This window comes from Mixophyes fleayi, chromosome 2 (genome assembly GCF_038048845.1).
Source record: "Mixophyes fleayi isolate aMixFle1 chromosome 2, aMixFle1.hap1, whole genome shotgun sequence".
Classification (NCBI taxonomy): domain Eukaryota; kingdom Metazoa; phylum Chordata; class Amphibia; order Anura; family Limnodynastidae; genus Mixophyes; species Mixophyes fleayi.
The window spans coordinates 330,756,251-330,774,495 of NC_134403.1; the positions used below are offsets into that span (position 1 = coordinate 330,756,251).

The following is an 18,245-nucleotide window of genomic DNA, read 5'->3' on the forward strand; positions in this document are numbered from 1 at the left end:
TTGGGCAGGGCTTTTGATGAGAAATCACATCACTAAGTCCTGCCTCCACTTGGATGCCTGAAATTTGGGAGCCTCCCAGACTTTCAGGGAGAGTAGGCAACTATGAAGTATGGTGTAGAGTGAATTATCCCATATATAGTAACCATCAATGGACAATATACATTAATGTTTCTGTAAATAACATTTGTATAAAAGTCAGAACAGGATTATAAAGTAATAAGTATTTACTTCTCTTTTTTGCAACATGAAAGATCACTTGAAATCTTTACCCCAAGCTTTGGTCAGCCCTAGAATGCTATCTGTACCGAGGAACAGGAAGTCTAGTACCTCCTAACTGTCCCTGTTATGGGACTGCCCTACAGATCAGGATTTTTGTCCCAGTTGATGAATAGCTGGGCATACTTTCCAACTTCTTTTTTTGGTGAAGCCCACGCTATACATGACGCGATATTGCTGCAGCTCTAACGGATGCAGGCCGCATCAGCCCATGAAGAGTAGCAACAAAAGTAAAAGGGGGTGGTGGCCTGGTTGTCATTATCATTCTGTCTGTATGACAGACTGTGTCATTGCGGATTTATGTGTTAACAAACAGATGTTTGTTTAATTAAAACTTGTGTATATTACAAGGAATATTACTTTAAATTATTACTGATATTAGAAGTTACCATGCTCTATTAAATGTAAATGCTGACTGATAGTGATGACTGACACGACATAGTCTTAAAAAAAAGTACATGTGTGTGACAGTAGCTATCACAGAAATTATAAAAGCCCATTGTATGTGCAGTACGCATTGAATGCATTTTTATTTATGTAAATATTTAAAAAAAAATACTTGAAATGTATTATTTATATAAATTATTATGCCAATAATAGTAGCTTTTTTATTGCATGATTAATCAATTTTTGCAGTCTGTTCTGTGTGTCAAATGGAAGCGTATCTTGAGATCCACTTGGATTTGCATAAGTCAGAGCCGCGCACAAGTTCTTTTTGCTCTTTTTTTTCAAACGCAAATTACGTGGAAGTTGCGTTTGGACTTCAATCAGACCCCCAAGAGTTAAAGTCTCACACCTAAAAGTGTTTTTTCCATTCCACTTTTACACAGTGTACAAATCTCACCTTTCCATCAGAATGTAGCACGAGGCTAAATATTTGCTATTGTAACAAAAGTGGCCTTCTTGTAGCACTTTTGACATCTTCTGACATCACTTGTAAAAAGCGCACCAAGCAAACTGCTCCTTACACAGGTTTTGCTGAACCACTTTGCTGTTTATTTTCAGGTCAGGATGGATAATACAGCCTATGCAGTGTCTTCAGCAATCACACCAAACGTTCAAAATATTTACAAAGTCCCGTAGCCCTAACTCTGGCTATTACAGTTAGATTCCTAACTGGACACTGGCCACTTGTAAGCACCAGTTTTCCACCCACAGCACACCCTCAGCTATTTAAGCTTCCTGTCAAAGCATTGCTTTAGCTGATTCCTTAATTGATTAGGCCCAGGTGCTCCACCTGTATTCCTGTGCCTGTGTGAAAGTGTACAAAGATAATCCTGTCTGCATCCTCAGCCTGCAGATTCCCAGGGAAACCACCAGTCCTTCCTCTATTAGTATGTGGCAAACTGCCCCTATTGCCACACTATCTAATGCAATAACAATCATAATAACCTGGATTCTGGGAGACTTTAATGCACTTGTTCATTTTTATACCATTTATAGTCTGAAATAATACTATTGCACATATTTCACTTAGGACAATTCTATTATTAAGAACTGACCTTTCATAATTTCAAAATTCAGGTACACCAGAGGGTAAATACACTGTTATACTTTTTTTTTTTTATTAGTTCCCTTGCAAAAAATATTTGTTGTCGCTTTCATTTATTTGGGTTACGGTTCCTGTGTGTTCATTTTGCTTTGTTCTGGAGCTGAAAAACAAAGGGGGCTTAACTGCGTTGAGGACTCTGTAGCTTTCTCTCTGATCCACCTTGCAGCCTGAGCTCACCTTTTCTCCTGTCCTGCTGGCTACCTTCAACCACTCCTCCAACATTATCCCCTGTTTACTGCTGCGCAGCAAGTTAGTAGCAGGCACCTCCTCCTCAGAACCTCTTTACAATGACCTACCACTGCTGCACCTCCTCCTCAGAACCTCTTTACAATAAACTACCACTGCTGCAAAGGTGCTGCCTCGGTAGTAGACAAGCTGGCTGCACTGGGGCACACCTGCCTTAGAATAGCACTCAACCTGGAACAATAAATAAAAATGATTGTTGAGCAAGTGGGCCCTTGACTATCAACATAATGTGAGTGTTTCTGGACATTGGAACACCCCTTTCCCCAAGAGCAGGCATGAGTTCAGTTTAATTCTAAATTCAGTGCATTCTTTATTTTCCAGATAAGCTAATGGTAGAATAGTAAAGACTAATTATCCAGGCAGTGACTGATATCGTCTTCACTCATCCTCTGAGCCATGTGGGGAGAGGGATGTTTTAATGAGCAGAACATGTTGTATTGTGATAGATTGTCTAGTGAATTACCAGAGAGGCTATAATCAATAACAAGGATGGGCCAAGGTTGTCCAAATTGTGTGTAAGCATTACTTACATTATGCATACACTTCTGGATCTCTAAGTACTCTGCATTGTATAAAAGCAATCTTCATCTCGTACGTTCTTGCTCTGCTTTAATACAATATAGCAAAGGTGAAGTAGTCATTGGCCACTGCGAGATTTTAAAAAGTCCACACCAACATATTTCTATTTTTACAGCTTAATATGTAAAGCAGGCTAATAAGACATTTGTCACAATCGCACTACAACTTTTTTAATGACAACTTTTAGGGGCATATTCAATTGTTGGAAACGCCAAAAATCTCGCGGCGTGCACACTATTACCGTCATTACGGTAATAGTGAGCGTAAATACCGTTATTATGGTAGTTTTCTCGTTGGATTTCAGGGAGCTGAAATAAAACATGACACTCGTATCTCCTTATGATCTCCCTCTGGTGTCTGTTGTAATCGCCATTGCCAGCAATGCACTGATTGACAGCGGATGTAGCGCATGCTGGAGAACACATCTCTTTCAAGTACACTGATAATGAATAGATAGCATTTAAACAGGTTCTTCTAACATTATAATGCCATTGTCTGTGATACTCTCACATGGTGCTTATCAGTTCTTCATTTGGTACAGTCACGTTCCTGTACAAGTGAAATGAACTCTGATTATCTAGAAATATATTAATTGAAAGTGGTAAACGCCTTTAAAGCCATTAAGTGATGTGTCACAGGCAATTACTGTCACAAAATAACTGCATGGCACAAACAGGTTGGCATAAAAATATAAACAATGTTTAAATGACAGTTGTTAAAAAGTAACAAACACGGAAAACAAAAATCATAGTGTAATGTATTAATATAGTAGTGACATCTCACTCCACAACCTGTTCATTACTATGAAGTCTGAGGATTCAAAATAAACTTAAGTATATCTACGAAGTTCAACATATCTGTCCCAAGCCATACTGCTAAGTTCCTGGAAATCAAAAAATCTCCTTACAATAGCTCAGGGTTCATATTACATCTTTACATTAATCCCTATTGTATGGCAAATATACTCCATTGCTCCATTAATGACTAACTGCTACCTAATTCCAATGAAGGCCCACCACACATCCCATTTAAATTAAACGTTATGTTACTCTGTATGTTGTTATATTCTGTATTGGTAGTTTGGAGCACATGGTGACATAATAATAATAAAAAAATGGTAAAACAAAAATAGTGACACCAAAGATCATTTATTAAAGTGCAAAAATGTGACCGGCGCCACAAATGACATTGCTGCATGCAGCCGATTGTACATCGAGACGTGGAAAGATGGCGGCCACGACCTTAGTGGACGATTTTGCTGTCGGCTGGTATTTCGTGTTGATAATGGACAAAGATATTTCGGTGAAATCCAAAGAGTGTAGAATGTATAGTTAGGAGATAGCACAAAATAACTTGTGGAGTTCATTACTTTTCTCTTTCTAAAGTGCTACCTCTTGTTTGTTTTCATGGATGGGCTTTGGCCATGAACCAACAGAGAACATCTTAGTATTATTCCTGTTATTGGGGCATTTTTGTTGTCACTTTTCATGTTTTGTGTGGACACTCTTTTTTTTTTTTAAATTCATTTTATATAACCCGTGAAATGGTAAGAGCAGTATTTTGGTCTAAGGTAGACAACGCTTTCACCTGAAAAGGTATCTATCGCATTTAAGATTTATTCGTGTTATTTTTAAGTTATAGTAGCATCGGAAAGGTTAGAAGGACCAAATCTGGGCAAGTGCTATATTACCACCTTTACATCACCTGCCAGCCAAGCAGAATAAATTGTTTTATAGCCGTGATTTCTTATACCAGTGGTGACGGCTATAGCCACAACATTAATATGCATGGGCGACATTGCCGGTGAGATGTACAAGATATATCTTGAGTAAATTACTTTATCCCTGACGGACTCAGCTAGGCCAGCATTAATTGGATAATGATAATATCATTATTCCTCTATCTTCTGTGAAGGCCAGAACAGCGGAAATGCTGCTGAACTGTAATATAAGTGCTTTGGAAACTGAATATGTTATATTGATACAGATGCTGTATTATACTTAAAAGGAGACACTTGTGTGACCTACTTAGTGGCAGGAAGGGAAGCACCACATGTGTTATTACTGGCTAATAAAATAACTTTCCCCTGGAGAGTCCGATATTAAATAATAGCCATATGCACCCTGTGAGCTAATGTGTCATGCTAATGTGAATGTCTCACTTCAGTCATGGCTGCTGTGTCAATTATCTACTCTCTGGCTTGAACAGATGTCCATCTCTTCTGCGTAACCTCCTCTCACTGTTCCCCTTACATGAGTTCAGTAATGTTGGTCTTATGCCAAGTGCCTGTATTTAAAAGGAAAGACTCATTTTTGATGCTTACTGTCTGTGGTCCTTGGTGGCTGATAGAGGCGCAGGAGTGGTGTAAAAGGCAAGCAGTAGGAGCTGCCTGCAGCCCGGGGAGATTACACAGATGCCAAATTACAGAGGAAGCTGCACGCACAGCCGTCTTTTATGGGCTGTCAGTCTCCTGAGAGCATCGCTTTCCATCACATAGAGTCTGAGTTCACATCATCAGCCTTGTCAGTCAGTGAGGCACTGCCAGAACAAAAAGAATCTTAAAATAATTAACATTGTGTTGGATGGAACGAGTCACAGAGAAGATGTATGCAAGACACTGGTATCCACACTCGGCTTGATGTAACTTAGTGAAAGCACATTGCTTCATTAGTAGATGTGTAGCCACTAAATTAAATATAGTAAAGGTCGCCAAAAAATACTGCATCATCTGCTCCAGTGGGGCACAGGCTGATGGGAATAACTGCATAGACTCTGTATAGCACAGTGTGGTGGCGATCATGCAATGGCCTTTACCTTAAGTGGCATGTCTTTTGTGCATTTTATAGGGCAGTGTTTCCCAACCCTAGTCCTCAAGTACCCCTAACAGTGCAGGTTTTCCAGGTGACCAGTGGTATAATTACACCACCTGTGGATCTTTCAAAATGTGTCAGGCAGTAATGATTACACCTGTGCTCCAGCAAAGAGATATGGAAAACATGCACTGTTAGGGGTACTTGAGGACTAGGGTTGGAAAACACTGTTATAGGTGAAAGCGCAGTTATTTGTGCACATAAGCCACTGTAATTAAATCATTAAAATGTAATAATGTGTCACTTAAAGACGGTAATGTCTTATTGAAAATGTAAATGAGATTCCAGATGTATTTTAGGAGGAAAAGCAGAAAAAAATGTAACATTTTAATTAATTAAGGCAGTGTGCCAAAGATGATAGTAGACAGGACATTGAAGTAATGCCTTAGAGTCTGCTGACACTAAACAGACCTCAGTCCACAAATGGTCCTGCAAAACATCTGCAAGAACACACTTTAAAAAGCAGAATAGGTTTGTTAATGACCCCCGTTTCTCTGCCATGTTCCTCTGTCATAACAAAACTTGGAACTGGTTATGAGAAAATACATAGGATAGTGCTACAAAATAAAATCACATCACCCCTTCTGTGGGAGACTGTGGTGCAGCTCTAGTTTTGTAGAGAGGATTTTTTACTGTTCTGTTGTATGCAAAGACATTTAACATTCCGGGAAGTTATTGGTACAAAAATGTGTTTGCATACAATTTTACATTTTGTTAACCAATAATATTATTTTGTTTACTTGTTATATTTGATGTTTGTTTTGTTTGTCTTATTTGATTTTCATGTCTTTACCTTATATAATACCCTTGGCATTGTTCCTTTATGTGTATTTAGCGTGAAACGCTAACAGGTGAGGAAATAATTGTGTAGTGAATCCCCCCATGAAAATAATGAATTCTGAGAAAATTGGTCTAGGCCACAATACGTCTACCTCCAAGGCCAGGGCTAATTGCATATACCAGTAAGATTCATTTACTGCTGTTGATACAATGAGTTTCAAGGTAAAATGACACATTAATGCTGCTTACTGGATATCAGTAAATTTAAGCTTTTATGCCTCAATAAAGATGTTTTCTTATTCCCAGCGTCCCATGTGAGGACCTTGTCGCTCAATAGATGCACCAGCCTCAGCTCCCCTCCCGAATACCAGTCCTCTGCTCTTCTTTGCTGTATGTCCTTATCCTTGTACGCATGAATGCTTTGTGCTCTTAGCGAGTGCAGCTAATGAAAAATTAACTTGTTTCCCATTTCATGTAAGAGGTCTTTGCAGAAAGCGAGGATGTGGTGATGGGGGAGGAAGAATAAGAAACCACGGGAGACATCGTCTGTCCTTTGTATGTCTGTATGTAATTACTATTTTTATATTTTACGACACAGAGCAAAACAATGATGTTGTCTTCAATGCCATAAGTGATAGGATATTATGGGACTGTTAGGATCAAGTGCATTTGAGTAATTATTCCATTGTCTAGGTACAGCAGCTGTGGACCGGTAGAAGTGTATTTTTTGGACCCTGCTGGATGTCAGATGCACCGTTATTTCATAACAAATGAAACTATATTACAAAAAAGAAAATATGACACTTATATCTCAATGCTAGTCATAGAGCATATCTACCCCAGCCACACGTTTTAATCACATATATCCACAACATGCACCCAGGATGCACACACTGGGAGGGGGGAAGGTTTGAAGGTTTTGTATTTGACATTACAAAGCAATTCATATTGATCAGTGGTAAAGAAGAAAAAAAAAAATTATTCCATGTTGTGAATAAATAAAATGTGAAAATGCCAAATGGCTGAATACTGTTTATAGCCACTGTACAAATATTTTGTATTTTATTGTATATATTCTATTAATATTAATTTATGCAACATTAGATCAAGCATACATAACAGAAGATGTCATTTACATCAAGTACAGAAGTTTTTTTTAAATGTTGAAACTCTGTAGATACGCCTAGAAATGTTATATCCTAAAGTCTGCCAGGAAGGTACAAGAGACATTCATTTCAAAGTATAGGCCAAGACTTGATGTTGGCCACCACCAACGATGTGTAACAATTAAGTCTATTTACAGAGAGGAATGCATTGTCACCGTCCAGATTGAAGAGAGAGTGTAAGGAGTGCTGGCCAAGCTTTATAAAGCTCGCTCCTCCCATGATCCTCTGTGTTCACGAGCGTTATGACATCACACAGATGTGGACACATACAGCACATCAGTGTGTACACATGAATGTCTCTATGGTTTATGCACATGTCGACCAAACTCCTCATATTGGCCAATGTAAATTTCTGTACCTCCTCAAATGCCACAATCTTGCTATGAAAACTCTTGGGTGGAAATTGAGGAGAAAACCGCCAAAGAGTTTTCGCTGCGTGTCTGGCATTTTGCCCATAGTAAGTGGCCTCCAAAATATGCGTGTCCACCTCTATGGCTGCAAATAACTAGTCATCCTTATCAATCCTAACTACAGAAGATCCTGGCTTTATTAAAGCAGCTTGTGCTGTCTTTGCACATTCAGTTTGCCCATTTGAAGCATAATACTTTTGAATTTCTGGGTTATTACGGAACTGTTGGTTGCTACTTAAATAATATTGATAAAGATTTTGTTGAATGACATATTATTTATTTTAAACTTGTACCACTTTAATTCAGTTTAATTCATGTGATCATTTCAATCTTTTTTAATGAACTGAATTTTTTATTAAAGTCAGCATTTTCAATCAAATTGCTCATAATGAAAATTAGGAACTGAATATGTATAAAGTAACCAGTTTTTTAAATGACATTTTTACTTTTCTTTCAATCTTTTTCCCCAGTAAAATGCACATAATTAGCTATACAATTATTAATTTATGATGCAGAATACTGTGTTCCATAGTAATTGCCTCACAGTCAGAATTTTTGTAATATACAGTAGGGTTATATGCAGAACAAGCAAGGAATATGCAGGCGTCTGTACTCCAGCAGGTGATTTGTACTCTATCAGGTATCTGTACTCTATCAGGTATCTGTACTCTAATAGGTGACTTGTACTCTAGCAGGTATCTGTACTCTAATAGGTGACTTGTACTCTAGCAGGTGTCTGTACTCTAGCAGGTGTCCGTACTCTAGCAGGTGACTAGTACTCTAGCAGGTCACTAGTACTCTAGCAGGTGACTTGTACTCTAGCAGGTGTCTGTACTCTAGCAGGTGTCTGTACTCTAGCAGGTGTCTACTCTAGCTGGTGACTTGTACTCTAGGTGGTGACTTGTACTCTAGCAGGTGTCTGTACTCTAGCAGATAACTTGTACTCTGTGTTGGGCAACATGACATTTATAAGGAGCTCCACATTACATTTATAGAGATGCATTGAAATATTCACACATCCCTGGGCACTCTGTGTTTGGCATGGATTGCATAGCAGACGGTTTGAATGTACCATAGTGGTGTTTGCCATGATAAGCAGTAGAAAAAGGACCTATGGGTCTGCCAAGGTACATATATGTTTTTATGGGTGAAAACCATTCCAAAGGTAACAAAAAGGGGCGTGTTGGTAGATTCTATCTGTCATTTAGAAAATTACTCTAGCAGGTGACTTGTACTCTAGCATGTACTCTAGCAGTGTCTCTATTCTAGCAGGTGTGTCCACTCTAGCAGGTGTTTTGTACTCTAGCAGGTGACTACTACTCTAGCAGGCATCTGTACTCTAGCAGGTGACTTGTACTCTAGCAGGTGACTAGTACTCTAGCAGGTGACTTGTACTCTAGCAGGTGTCTATATTCTAGCAGGTGTCTCTACTCTAGCAGGTGACTAGTACTCTAGCAGGTGATGTGTACTCTAGCAGGTGACTAGTACTCTAGCAGGTGTCTGTACTCTAGCAGGTGTCTGTACTCTAGCAGGTGACTAGTACTCTAGCAGGTGTCTACTCTAGCAGGTGTCTACTCTAGCTGGTGACTTGTACTCTAGGTGGTGACTTGTACTGTAGCATGTATCTGTACTCTAATAGGTGACTTGTACTCTAGCAGGTGTCTGTACTCTAGCAGGTGTCTGTACTCTAGCAGGTGACTAGTACTCTAGCAGGTGTCTGTACTCTAGCAGGTGTCTGTACTCTAGCAGGTGACTAGTACTCTAGCAGGTGTCTGTACTCTAGCAGGTGTCTGTACTCTAGCAGGTGTCTGTACTCTAGCAGGTGACTAGTACTCTAGCAGGTGTCTACTCTAGCAGATAACTTGTACTCTGTGTTGGGCAACAGGAGCTCCACATTACATTTATAGAGATGCATTGAAACATTCACACATCCCTGGGCACTCTGTGTTTGGCATGGATTGCATAGCAGATGGCTTGAATGTACCATAGTGGTGTTTGCCATGATAAGCAGAAGAAAAGGGACCTAATGGTCTTCCAAGGTATATATATGTTTTATGGGTGAAAACCGTTCCAAAGGTAACAAAAAAACCAAAAAGGGGCGTGTTGGTACATTCTATCTGTCTGTTGAAGTCGTATAATTGGATGAATGAAAGTATATTGGTTTAATATTGGTTTGCTGTGCGTATTGCGAAGCGTACGCCACGTAACACGTGGCGTGATGCGATCGCACGGTAAAATACGCACGCACACACTAGCATTACAACATTTAGTTATTTATACAATTCATATTGGTTCCGTTACACTGTAATTTATGAGCAGATAGTATTTGGTTTATTATTAGTCTATATATATATATATTATTGTTCAATACATCTATTTTTCTGTTACAGGACCAGATTGAACAGGTGGATCCCCGGGGACGGACCCCCCTTCATCTCGCTACTACACTAGGTCACCTGGAGTGCGCCAAAGTATTGTTAAATCATGGTGCTGATGTCAGCAAGGAGAACCGCAATGGATGGACTGGTAAGCTGAAGTTCATCCTTTACACTTGTAGTGATCTGTAATGTAATGAAGACTTTTTCCTTTCCTGCACAGTAAACCCAATCTTTCTATGTGTGCGTTATCTGCATTGTCTGGTTCCTCATATGTAGTTAGCTAATAATCAGGATGTATGGATGGAGCTGAACATGTGTGGCCAGTTTTACCTGTAAATGGATCATTGCTGATATGTGTGTAGTTGTTCTGGTTAATAACATGGGGCCTGATTCATTAAGGATCTTAAATGAAGAGGATCCTTATTTCAGTCTCCTGGACAAAACCATGTTACAATGGAAGGGGTGCAAATGAGTGTTCTGTTTTGCACATAAGTTAAAGACTGACTGTTGTTTCATGTAACACACAAATACTTGATAGCTTATTTGTACACTGAAATTTAAAGTTGATATTTGTGTGCTACATGAAAAAACAGTCAGTATTTAACTTATGTCCAAACAAAATACTAATTTGCACCCCTTGCATTGTAATATGGTTTTGTCCAGGAGACTGAAATAAGAAGTTTCTCAAGTTAAGATCCTTAGTAAATCAGGCCCATGGTTGTTAAATACACATTAAGGTATAGCATATTAGCATATGCAAGTGCTCCCCAGTACATGGAATTCAAGGTTAGGGATTATTGATCTATATTGACAAATGCTCATGTGAAGCCTGGACAGACCATGAAATAATGTGTATGTTGCATTAATGATCCCTCAAGGCTATGTGGACTAAGAGATTAATGGTCCATATTCTTAAATGTGTCCAAGTTGTGCTTACTACACATTGATATGCACCTGGATAAAGATTTAATTGCATCTATTTCATCAATTTGCTTATCTCTATATGTTACCAGAGGTTTCTGGGTGTTCTTCACCGCTTTAAGCACATGACATAGATAAAACACCAGCAACTGTTTATGGCACTTAAGTTAAAACTAAATATATAATTTGGAAGTCTTTTTATATATAACTGTCGATATGGCTGGTTTTCTATCAACACTTATCTTGAGTTAAGTTAACACTATGTCACCTTGATGTAATGGACAAAACCCTGACTTCTACGAAAACACCAGGGTGTATATTTACTAAATTGAGGGTTTGAAAAAGTGGAGATGTTACCTATAGCAACCAATCAGATTCTAGTTATCATTTAATTAGTACATTCTACAAAATGACAGCTAGAATCTGATTGGCAACATCTCCACTTTTTCAAACCCGCAGTTTAGTATATATACCACAGGTTTTCGCACGAGATCAGCCTTTTTCACCCTATAATAAATAGACCTGCCTTACAGCAGCTTTCCCATGAAAAAAGAAGGTGTGTTTTTTAACATAAATTACTGTGGCAGATTATAAATTTTTTCCTTGGTTTGTGTCTTCAGGCTCCTATTACTGATTTATATATCTGCAGTTTCCTCAGTGTCATTTGACTACCATGGTAGCCACATTCACATGATGTAGTGAGCAGAGCAGCTTTGAAACACCCCTCTGAGCTCAATCTGCATTGTAAAATCCTTCTCCTCCTGTCCCCCTATTACTATCACATGACATGCTGAGAATATGACTGGAATTCAAACTTGTATTCCCTCCAGAGAGATTTTGAAAAGGAGACAATTTGAAAGAGGACAGCTAAGAAAAATTATTTTCAGATGCATGCTTAAAAGGAACTTAAGTTGCTATTTAAAGAAAACAAGCTATGTGGGATTGCTGCTTTAATAACCTTGAAATAATGTTCAATTTCCCGCATTAGTACTTTGGGAGGTGCAATTTTTTGCAAATTGCTGCCAATCATCAATCAGTCACCAAAATTAGGCTAAGGGTCTTTGTATTGCTTCTCTGCAGGCTTGGCTATGTAAACGTTACTGAAAGCGGGGAAATATTTGCAGTAACTGAAATCTCTGGATTCTCCATTTTGGCATTGGTCTATGGGTCTTTGGGATGCCTTTTGCCCCTTCCAGATTCACTCTAGACAGGGGAGCAGATTTCTAGGTGCATTTTGACTAATGTAATAAAAACATTCACACAAACAAAAGTGCCATATGTAATAGAGAGCTGCAATGCCCCCTCAGTCTTGTGATTTATTTGAGACATGAATGAGGCTAAACCAAGTAGTAATTTAGGATAAAAATGGAAAAGTTCAAATGAACAGTAGGAAGTGATGTCTTTATTTTTTCCACCATGAGATTTCCAGTTGCAATCCCACAAACTTAGCCTCAGACTGCACAGTTTCCAAGTCCAGCATGTAGGCAGGCACCGATGCATGTAGGCAGGCACCGATGCATGTAGACAGGCACTGATGCATGTAGGCAGGCACTGATGCATGTAGGCAGGCGCGGATGCATGTAGGCAGGCACCGGTGCATGTAGGCAGGCACTGCTTCATGTATGCATGCACCTATGTAGGCAGGCGCTGATGCATGTAGGCAGGCACTGATTCATGTAGGCATGCACCTATGCATGTAGCAGTGGTGGATCCAGGGGGGGGGGGCGATCGCCCCCCCTAGCAGGGGCTTTCTGCACACTGTGCAGGTCCGTTCAGCAGTAACAGTGTGCTGCCCGGCTGCTCTGATTGTGTTTTAAACACAATCAGAGCAGCGGGACAGCACACTGTCACTGCTGAACGGACCTGCACATATTGTGCAGCCTTAGAAGTCGGAAAGGGGGCGGGGCCTAAATCGCCCCCCCCTACATCGCCCGGGGTATAGTAATTTCCTAGATCCGCCCCTGGCATGTAGGCAGGTGCTGATGCATGTAGGCAGGCACCTATGCATGTAGGCAGGCACTGATTCATGTAGGCATGCACCTATGCATGTAGGCAGGCGCAGATGCATGTAGGCAGGCACTGATTCATGTAGCATGCACCTATGCATGTAGACAGGCGCTGATCCATGCAGGCACCTATGCATGCAGACAGGCACCGAGTCAGGTAGGCATGCACCTATGCATGTAGGCAGGCACTGATTCATGTAGACATGCACCTATGCATGTAGGCAGGCACCTATGCATGTAGGCATGTACCTACGAAGGCAAACGGCAGATAAACAAGCACAGAAGGTCTCTGTGTGCCCACGTTTGCACTAAATGACCCTTATTGTTTGGTAACGCTGTAATAGTAGTAGGAGGAGTTCAATGCAGTGTCTGTGTCCTCTATACAGTCACTCGGCTGCACAATGATCTATGCCAGCCATCTCTACACTGTCCCCGCAGCAATACATTGTCTGCATCACTGAGCAATAAGCCTGTAATGGAGTGTCTGTGTCATCGGTAGAGTCACCCCTTCATCAAATGCAATTGCTGTGATATATGCTCAAACGCTCTCTTCTTAACCTGGTAATCACAATATCTCTATGAGTACATGTGATGCAATAATAATAAAAATGAGGTGTCTGCAGCTCTCTTGTGCGCTGTGTTATCACCTTGAGTGTAACAGTGAGTGTCCGTTCTACATTAATTTTACAGTACATTGGTAATTTAATTAGTTATTTAACCTTTTGAGATAATGCTGGATGTACTGTGTGCCCTCTGTGCTGCCAACCTTCCTTGAAACAGGTGGAAATATGTTTAAAATGATCTTGTTAGTAATTCAGTGACTGAATCCTAGGTACAGTCACACTGCAGTGCAATTCATTACCTTATACTGTTAACCTGCAATGCAGTGCAGTACCAGGACATTAGTACAATAACCGCTCAGTGTAATGCAGTGTAAAATGTGTTTTGTCTAAAGACTCTATATAATCACCAGCGTCTGGTGCCCCATACAAAACCCAAATCAGTATTTAGGGGAGATTTAGTTGGCCGCGAGGTGACGCTGGACATCGCCTCTATGTCTGGCTGTGCACAATGGTAAGGAATCACCGCTGATGTTTCCTTGTACCACTGTTGGATGCAGACCTATGTTCAAGAGCATCAGATAAATGTTCATTGTTAGTTTTTTGTTCTTTGTTCCTTTTAATTTTCTTCTTCTTTTGGCTACTTGGTCTCTACTTTTATCAGTATAAATATTGGAGTAGATGGTGTTGGACAGAGCAAGACGAACATGTGCGTTGCACAGACACTACTTCAGAAAGTATTCACCAACCCTAAATACAGTCCTACAAAACACTTTTGTCTTGTGCACACCTTAGAAATAAATGTGATTGCCGTATTCTCTTTTTTACTAAGGGGCAGATTCAATTTGGAGCAAGGTGCCGCAATGTGTCTGTAATACAGTCTGTAGAGATACATCGCCTCGATTTTTTTACTCAAATCTCTGCTCGTTTTCCCTCTCATCACATAGAGGTGCGCGGAAAAATGAGCGGGGATTCCTTACCGTAATGGCCAGCAAATGTGAGCAGCCAGACTTGGAGGTGATGTCCTGTGATACCTCGCACCCAAATGAATCTCCCCCTAGGTGGAACTTCAATCTGTCACACCTATTTGTGTCTATTTGTATTTGCGTTCTCGCTACAACTAACCTGAAATGTATAATTGGATGCCTGTTATTTACGCAAGAACATTCATTAAAATACAGTAGTGTAACTGTGAGAGTCAGTGATTCCTTGTCACACTAGCTATAGGTATCCACAGAGTGTGCCTACCGGAGAAACGGGTCCTGTACTCTGTATGTTGTGCACTCAACTGTCTGTGTAGTTCCTATCTGTAATATAGTTTCTTAATTCCAACTAGTGCTTCAGGAGGCCGTCAGCACACGTGACCTAGAGCTTGTGCGATTGATTTTACGGCATCGTGACTACCAAAGGACCATGAAACGTCTGGCAGGGATACCCGTCTTATTGGAGAAACTACGCAAGGTATGGTGGACTCAAATATTACTCACTAAACACTAAGAGACGCTCCTGTGATGCCCTTCAATGGCACCACAGGAGCGTGGGACAAACATTGGTGAAAATATAATCACATGTAAAGAATGTGAGCAGCAATGGTGCATTTTTTAAAGAACTATTAAGATATTCTACAATTTAGAATTGTAATATAATATCTAGGTGAAATGATGCTAATTGCATGGTTTTATAGCCGGATGCCCACACAGCAACATTTTCATAGCCTTTCAAGGGTGAGATTGGAGCCATAGTAACATGTCTGCATTTGTGGAATGACCATACAAGATTGCACCGGAAATGGTGTCGGTGCAAGGTCAGAACTTGTCTTGCATCACGGATTATATTCTTTTCTTATTTTGTATATTAGCAGCGATTCACATATTTTAAATATTAAAACATTGCCTTAGATTGGGTGGAATTCTTTCCATTAATTTATATTTTACAAATGAAACGCGTTGGGTATTGGAACCCTGGAGAGCTAAGACAATGGGAGAGGAGGTAAGGGGCATCACAAAAAAAGTTCCAGCAAAAAATAGCAAATCCGGCTCTGCATATTGGCTTCAAATTAAAGACTGGCAAAATGACTAATGTTGTAACTATTAAAGGCTCCACCCAAAATCTTTAAACACTTTTTGGACTTTATTTTTTTTAACTAAAATCCTTATCTCCCAACTACTATAACTGTGTGTGTTGGGGTTGGGAGTGTTCTATTCCAGGACTCCTGCAGTGTAAGAAAAGTCACTGTAACACTCACAGGCTGCAGCAGAGGGGTGCAAACACCAGTCAGTCGGTTTTTAACACAGATGCTGTTTGTATATGAAATCTCCAGGGTTGTGAAGATTGGGTCAGAAGGTATTATAGCACAGGAGGGGGTGAGTACTCCCCTATCGTAGTGGTCGCTGTCCCCGACAGTTGTGCCAGTTAGGTGGACGGGAGGTATAAATAAAAAAAATATTTTTCCTTGTAGTTTACCTTTGAACTACATGTTTATATGCGATTCGCTTATAGTATTAAACTTTGTTACTAAAGCACTACAATCCTAATTTAGGAGCAATTTTTGATTACCGCTTCTAGAAAAATGGTATTGTATAGAAGAAACTGTTTCGGTTTCGTTGTCCTTAGCTTTTGCACTGGTTCCTATATTATCTTGAAGCTTATCATGCTAAAACTACAAAATAGATAATAGCTTCTCTAAAAAGACAACATCTAGAAAGGCAAATTAAAAATAGGTTGTCCTTAAATACACACTGTCATTTTTTATCTGTTATCTAAAGGACTTCCTGGAGAAAAAGGGGCATCATTTTTTTTGCAAGCTGCAGTTGTTTGCAGCCCTTATAATATACATGCAATGCCTTGACTATAATGGTATTTTAAATTAAATCATTATTATTGCATTATATTTTTACCAAGCTCTGGAGTTGTTGTTGAGAGTTACATTTACCCAATGGTCATGATGACCGGAGGATTCCGAAATGTTCTTCTTTCAGGTTAGTAAACAATAGATGTCAAAAATATTGATACATTTTGCCACCAGCAGGTGCAGTTTTCATTTTTCATAACTATCATTGCAGAAAATAGGAGCCATCGTTCACCTGGTACCTTGGTCTCCTGCAGGAGGCTGATTTGATCCCGAGGGGGACGCTGGTGGCTAAGTGTTAATGTGCTTTTCCATGTCAGTTATCCCTCTAGTGCTGGAGGGCCTGTTTACGTTGCCAACTAAATGGGTTACATCTCTCCAGAGGATACAAGCACAGGAAAAAAGGAAGACGATTATGTCTTATTATCTTTTTTATTTTTAACCTGTTTATAGATTGATGGTCACAAATAAATCATACTGTAATGCATTACATTAACTCAGCACTTTAACTATTCCTGGTGAAATTTCATCAGATGGTGAAGCCTTTTTTATTTAATTAACAGGTTTCTTTTCTGCCAAAGAGTTAACCATATAGACAGCTTCTCTTGCTCAGTAACTTATATATTTATGTGATGTCTATTCAGATACATTCTTTACCAAGCAAATAGCATACTATTTCTCAAGGTGGTTTGACCATTGGGATATATATGTGTCTAAGAATGGTATTCTTATACATGGTAAAGTGTACCTTACATATAGAGCAGGGGTGGCCAACCAGTCTGCCTAAGAGCCAAAACATATCCAAAGGTACGGCAAAGAGCCAACTTTACCTGTCATATATGTATGCATATACATATACACAATATAAACATGTGCATACGTAACGCACACACATACATTGAAAATATAACATAATTTACAATATCTTAGTAAGTGAAAAAGAAGATAACCAACATTGCTAAAATGTTCAAAATAATAATCAGCTCAGCTCCTACCTCACTGCTGTGTCCATCGGAGGAGGGTTCATAGGGTACTTACGGTCTCTCCACAGTACCTCACGGTGCTTCTGTATCCACAATTGCTGTGGAGGGAACTGTTGAAGTGGGAGCCAGCGGTAATGCCGACGCGCGTTTCGCTGTGTGTTGCTTTATCTGCCTTGATTAAGCAACACACAGCGAAACGCGCGTCGGCATTACCCCTATAAACCCAGAGATAGAGGGGAACCTAATAGGTAGTTAGCAAGACACTGCCCATAATGTGATTGCATATGAGAGGATAAGGCTTAGTTTGACATTTTGGTAAACTTCATGTCTATTAGCTGGTGGCTTATGCTAATAATGTATGCAGACTTGCTTTTACCAATTTAGCGTGAGTGGGAAACTTAGTAGGTGATTAACGGGATACTTCTCTGTTATACCTCCAGTGATTACTGTGAGTCAGATTTTATCCGTATAAGGAGGGGATTGTTAACACAAATTTACCCCTATAAATCCAGAGATAGGAGGTAGTTAATTAGATACTACCCATTACTCGCTTGTACATAAGGAGATTGTGCCTAGCCTTATATATTGGCAAATTTCACACCTACCAGCTGGTAGCATATGCTAGTAATTTATGCAGGCTTGCTCTTACCAACGCAGCGTGAGTAGGAAG

At 39.8% G+C, this 18,245-nt stretch overlaps 1 protein-coding gene across 8 annotated transcripts in view; it reads left to right on the top strand.

The window, feature by feature from the left end:
* Positions 1-18,245, top strand: part of ANKRD13B (ankyrin repeat domain 13B) — a 135,491-nt gene that overhangs the window by 88,837 nt on the left and 28,409 nt on the right. For all 8 annotated transcript variants that reach the window (XM_075196873.1, XM_075196869.1, XM_075196866.1 and 5 more), the window contains exons 2-3: positions 10,270-10,405; positions 15,081-15,205. In XM_075196873.1, coding sequence (XP_075052974.1) covers positions 10,270-10,405; positions 15,081-15,205 — 261 coding nt within the window. The remainder of the gene's footprint in view (positions 1-10,269; positions 10,406-15,080; positions 15,206-18,245) is intronic.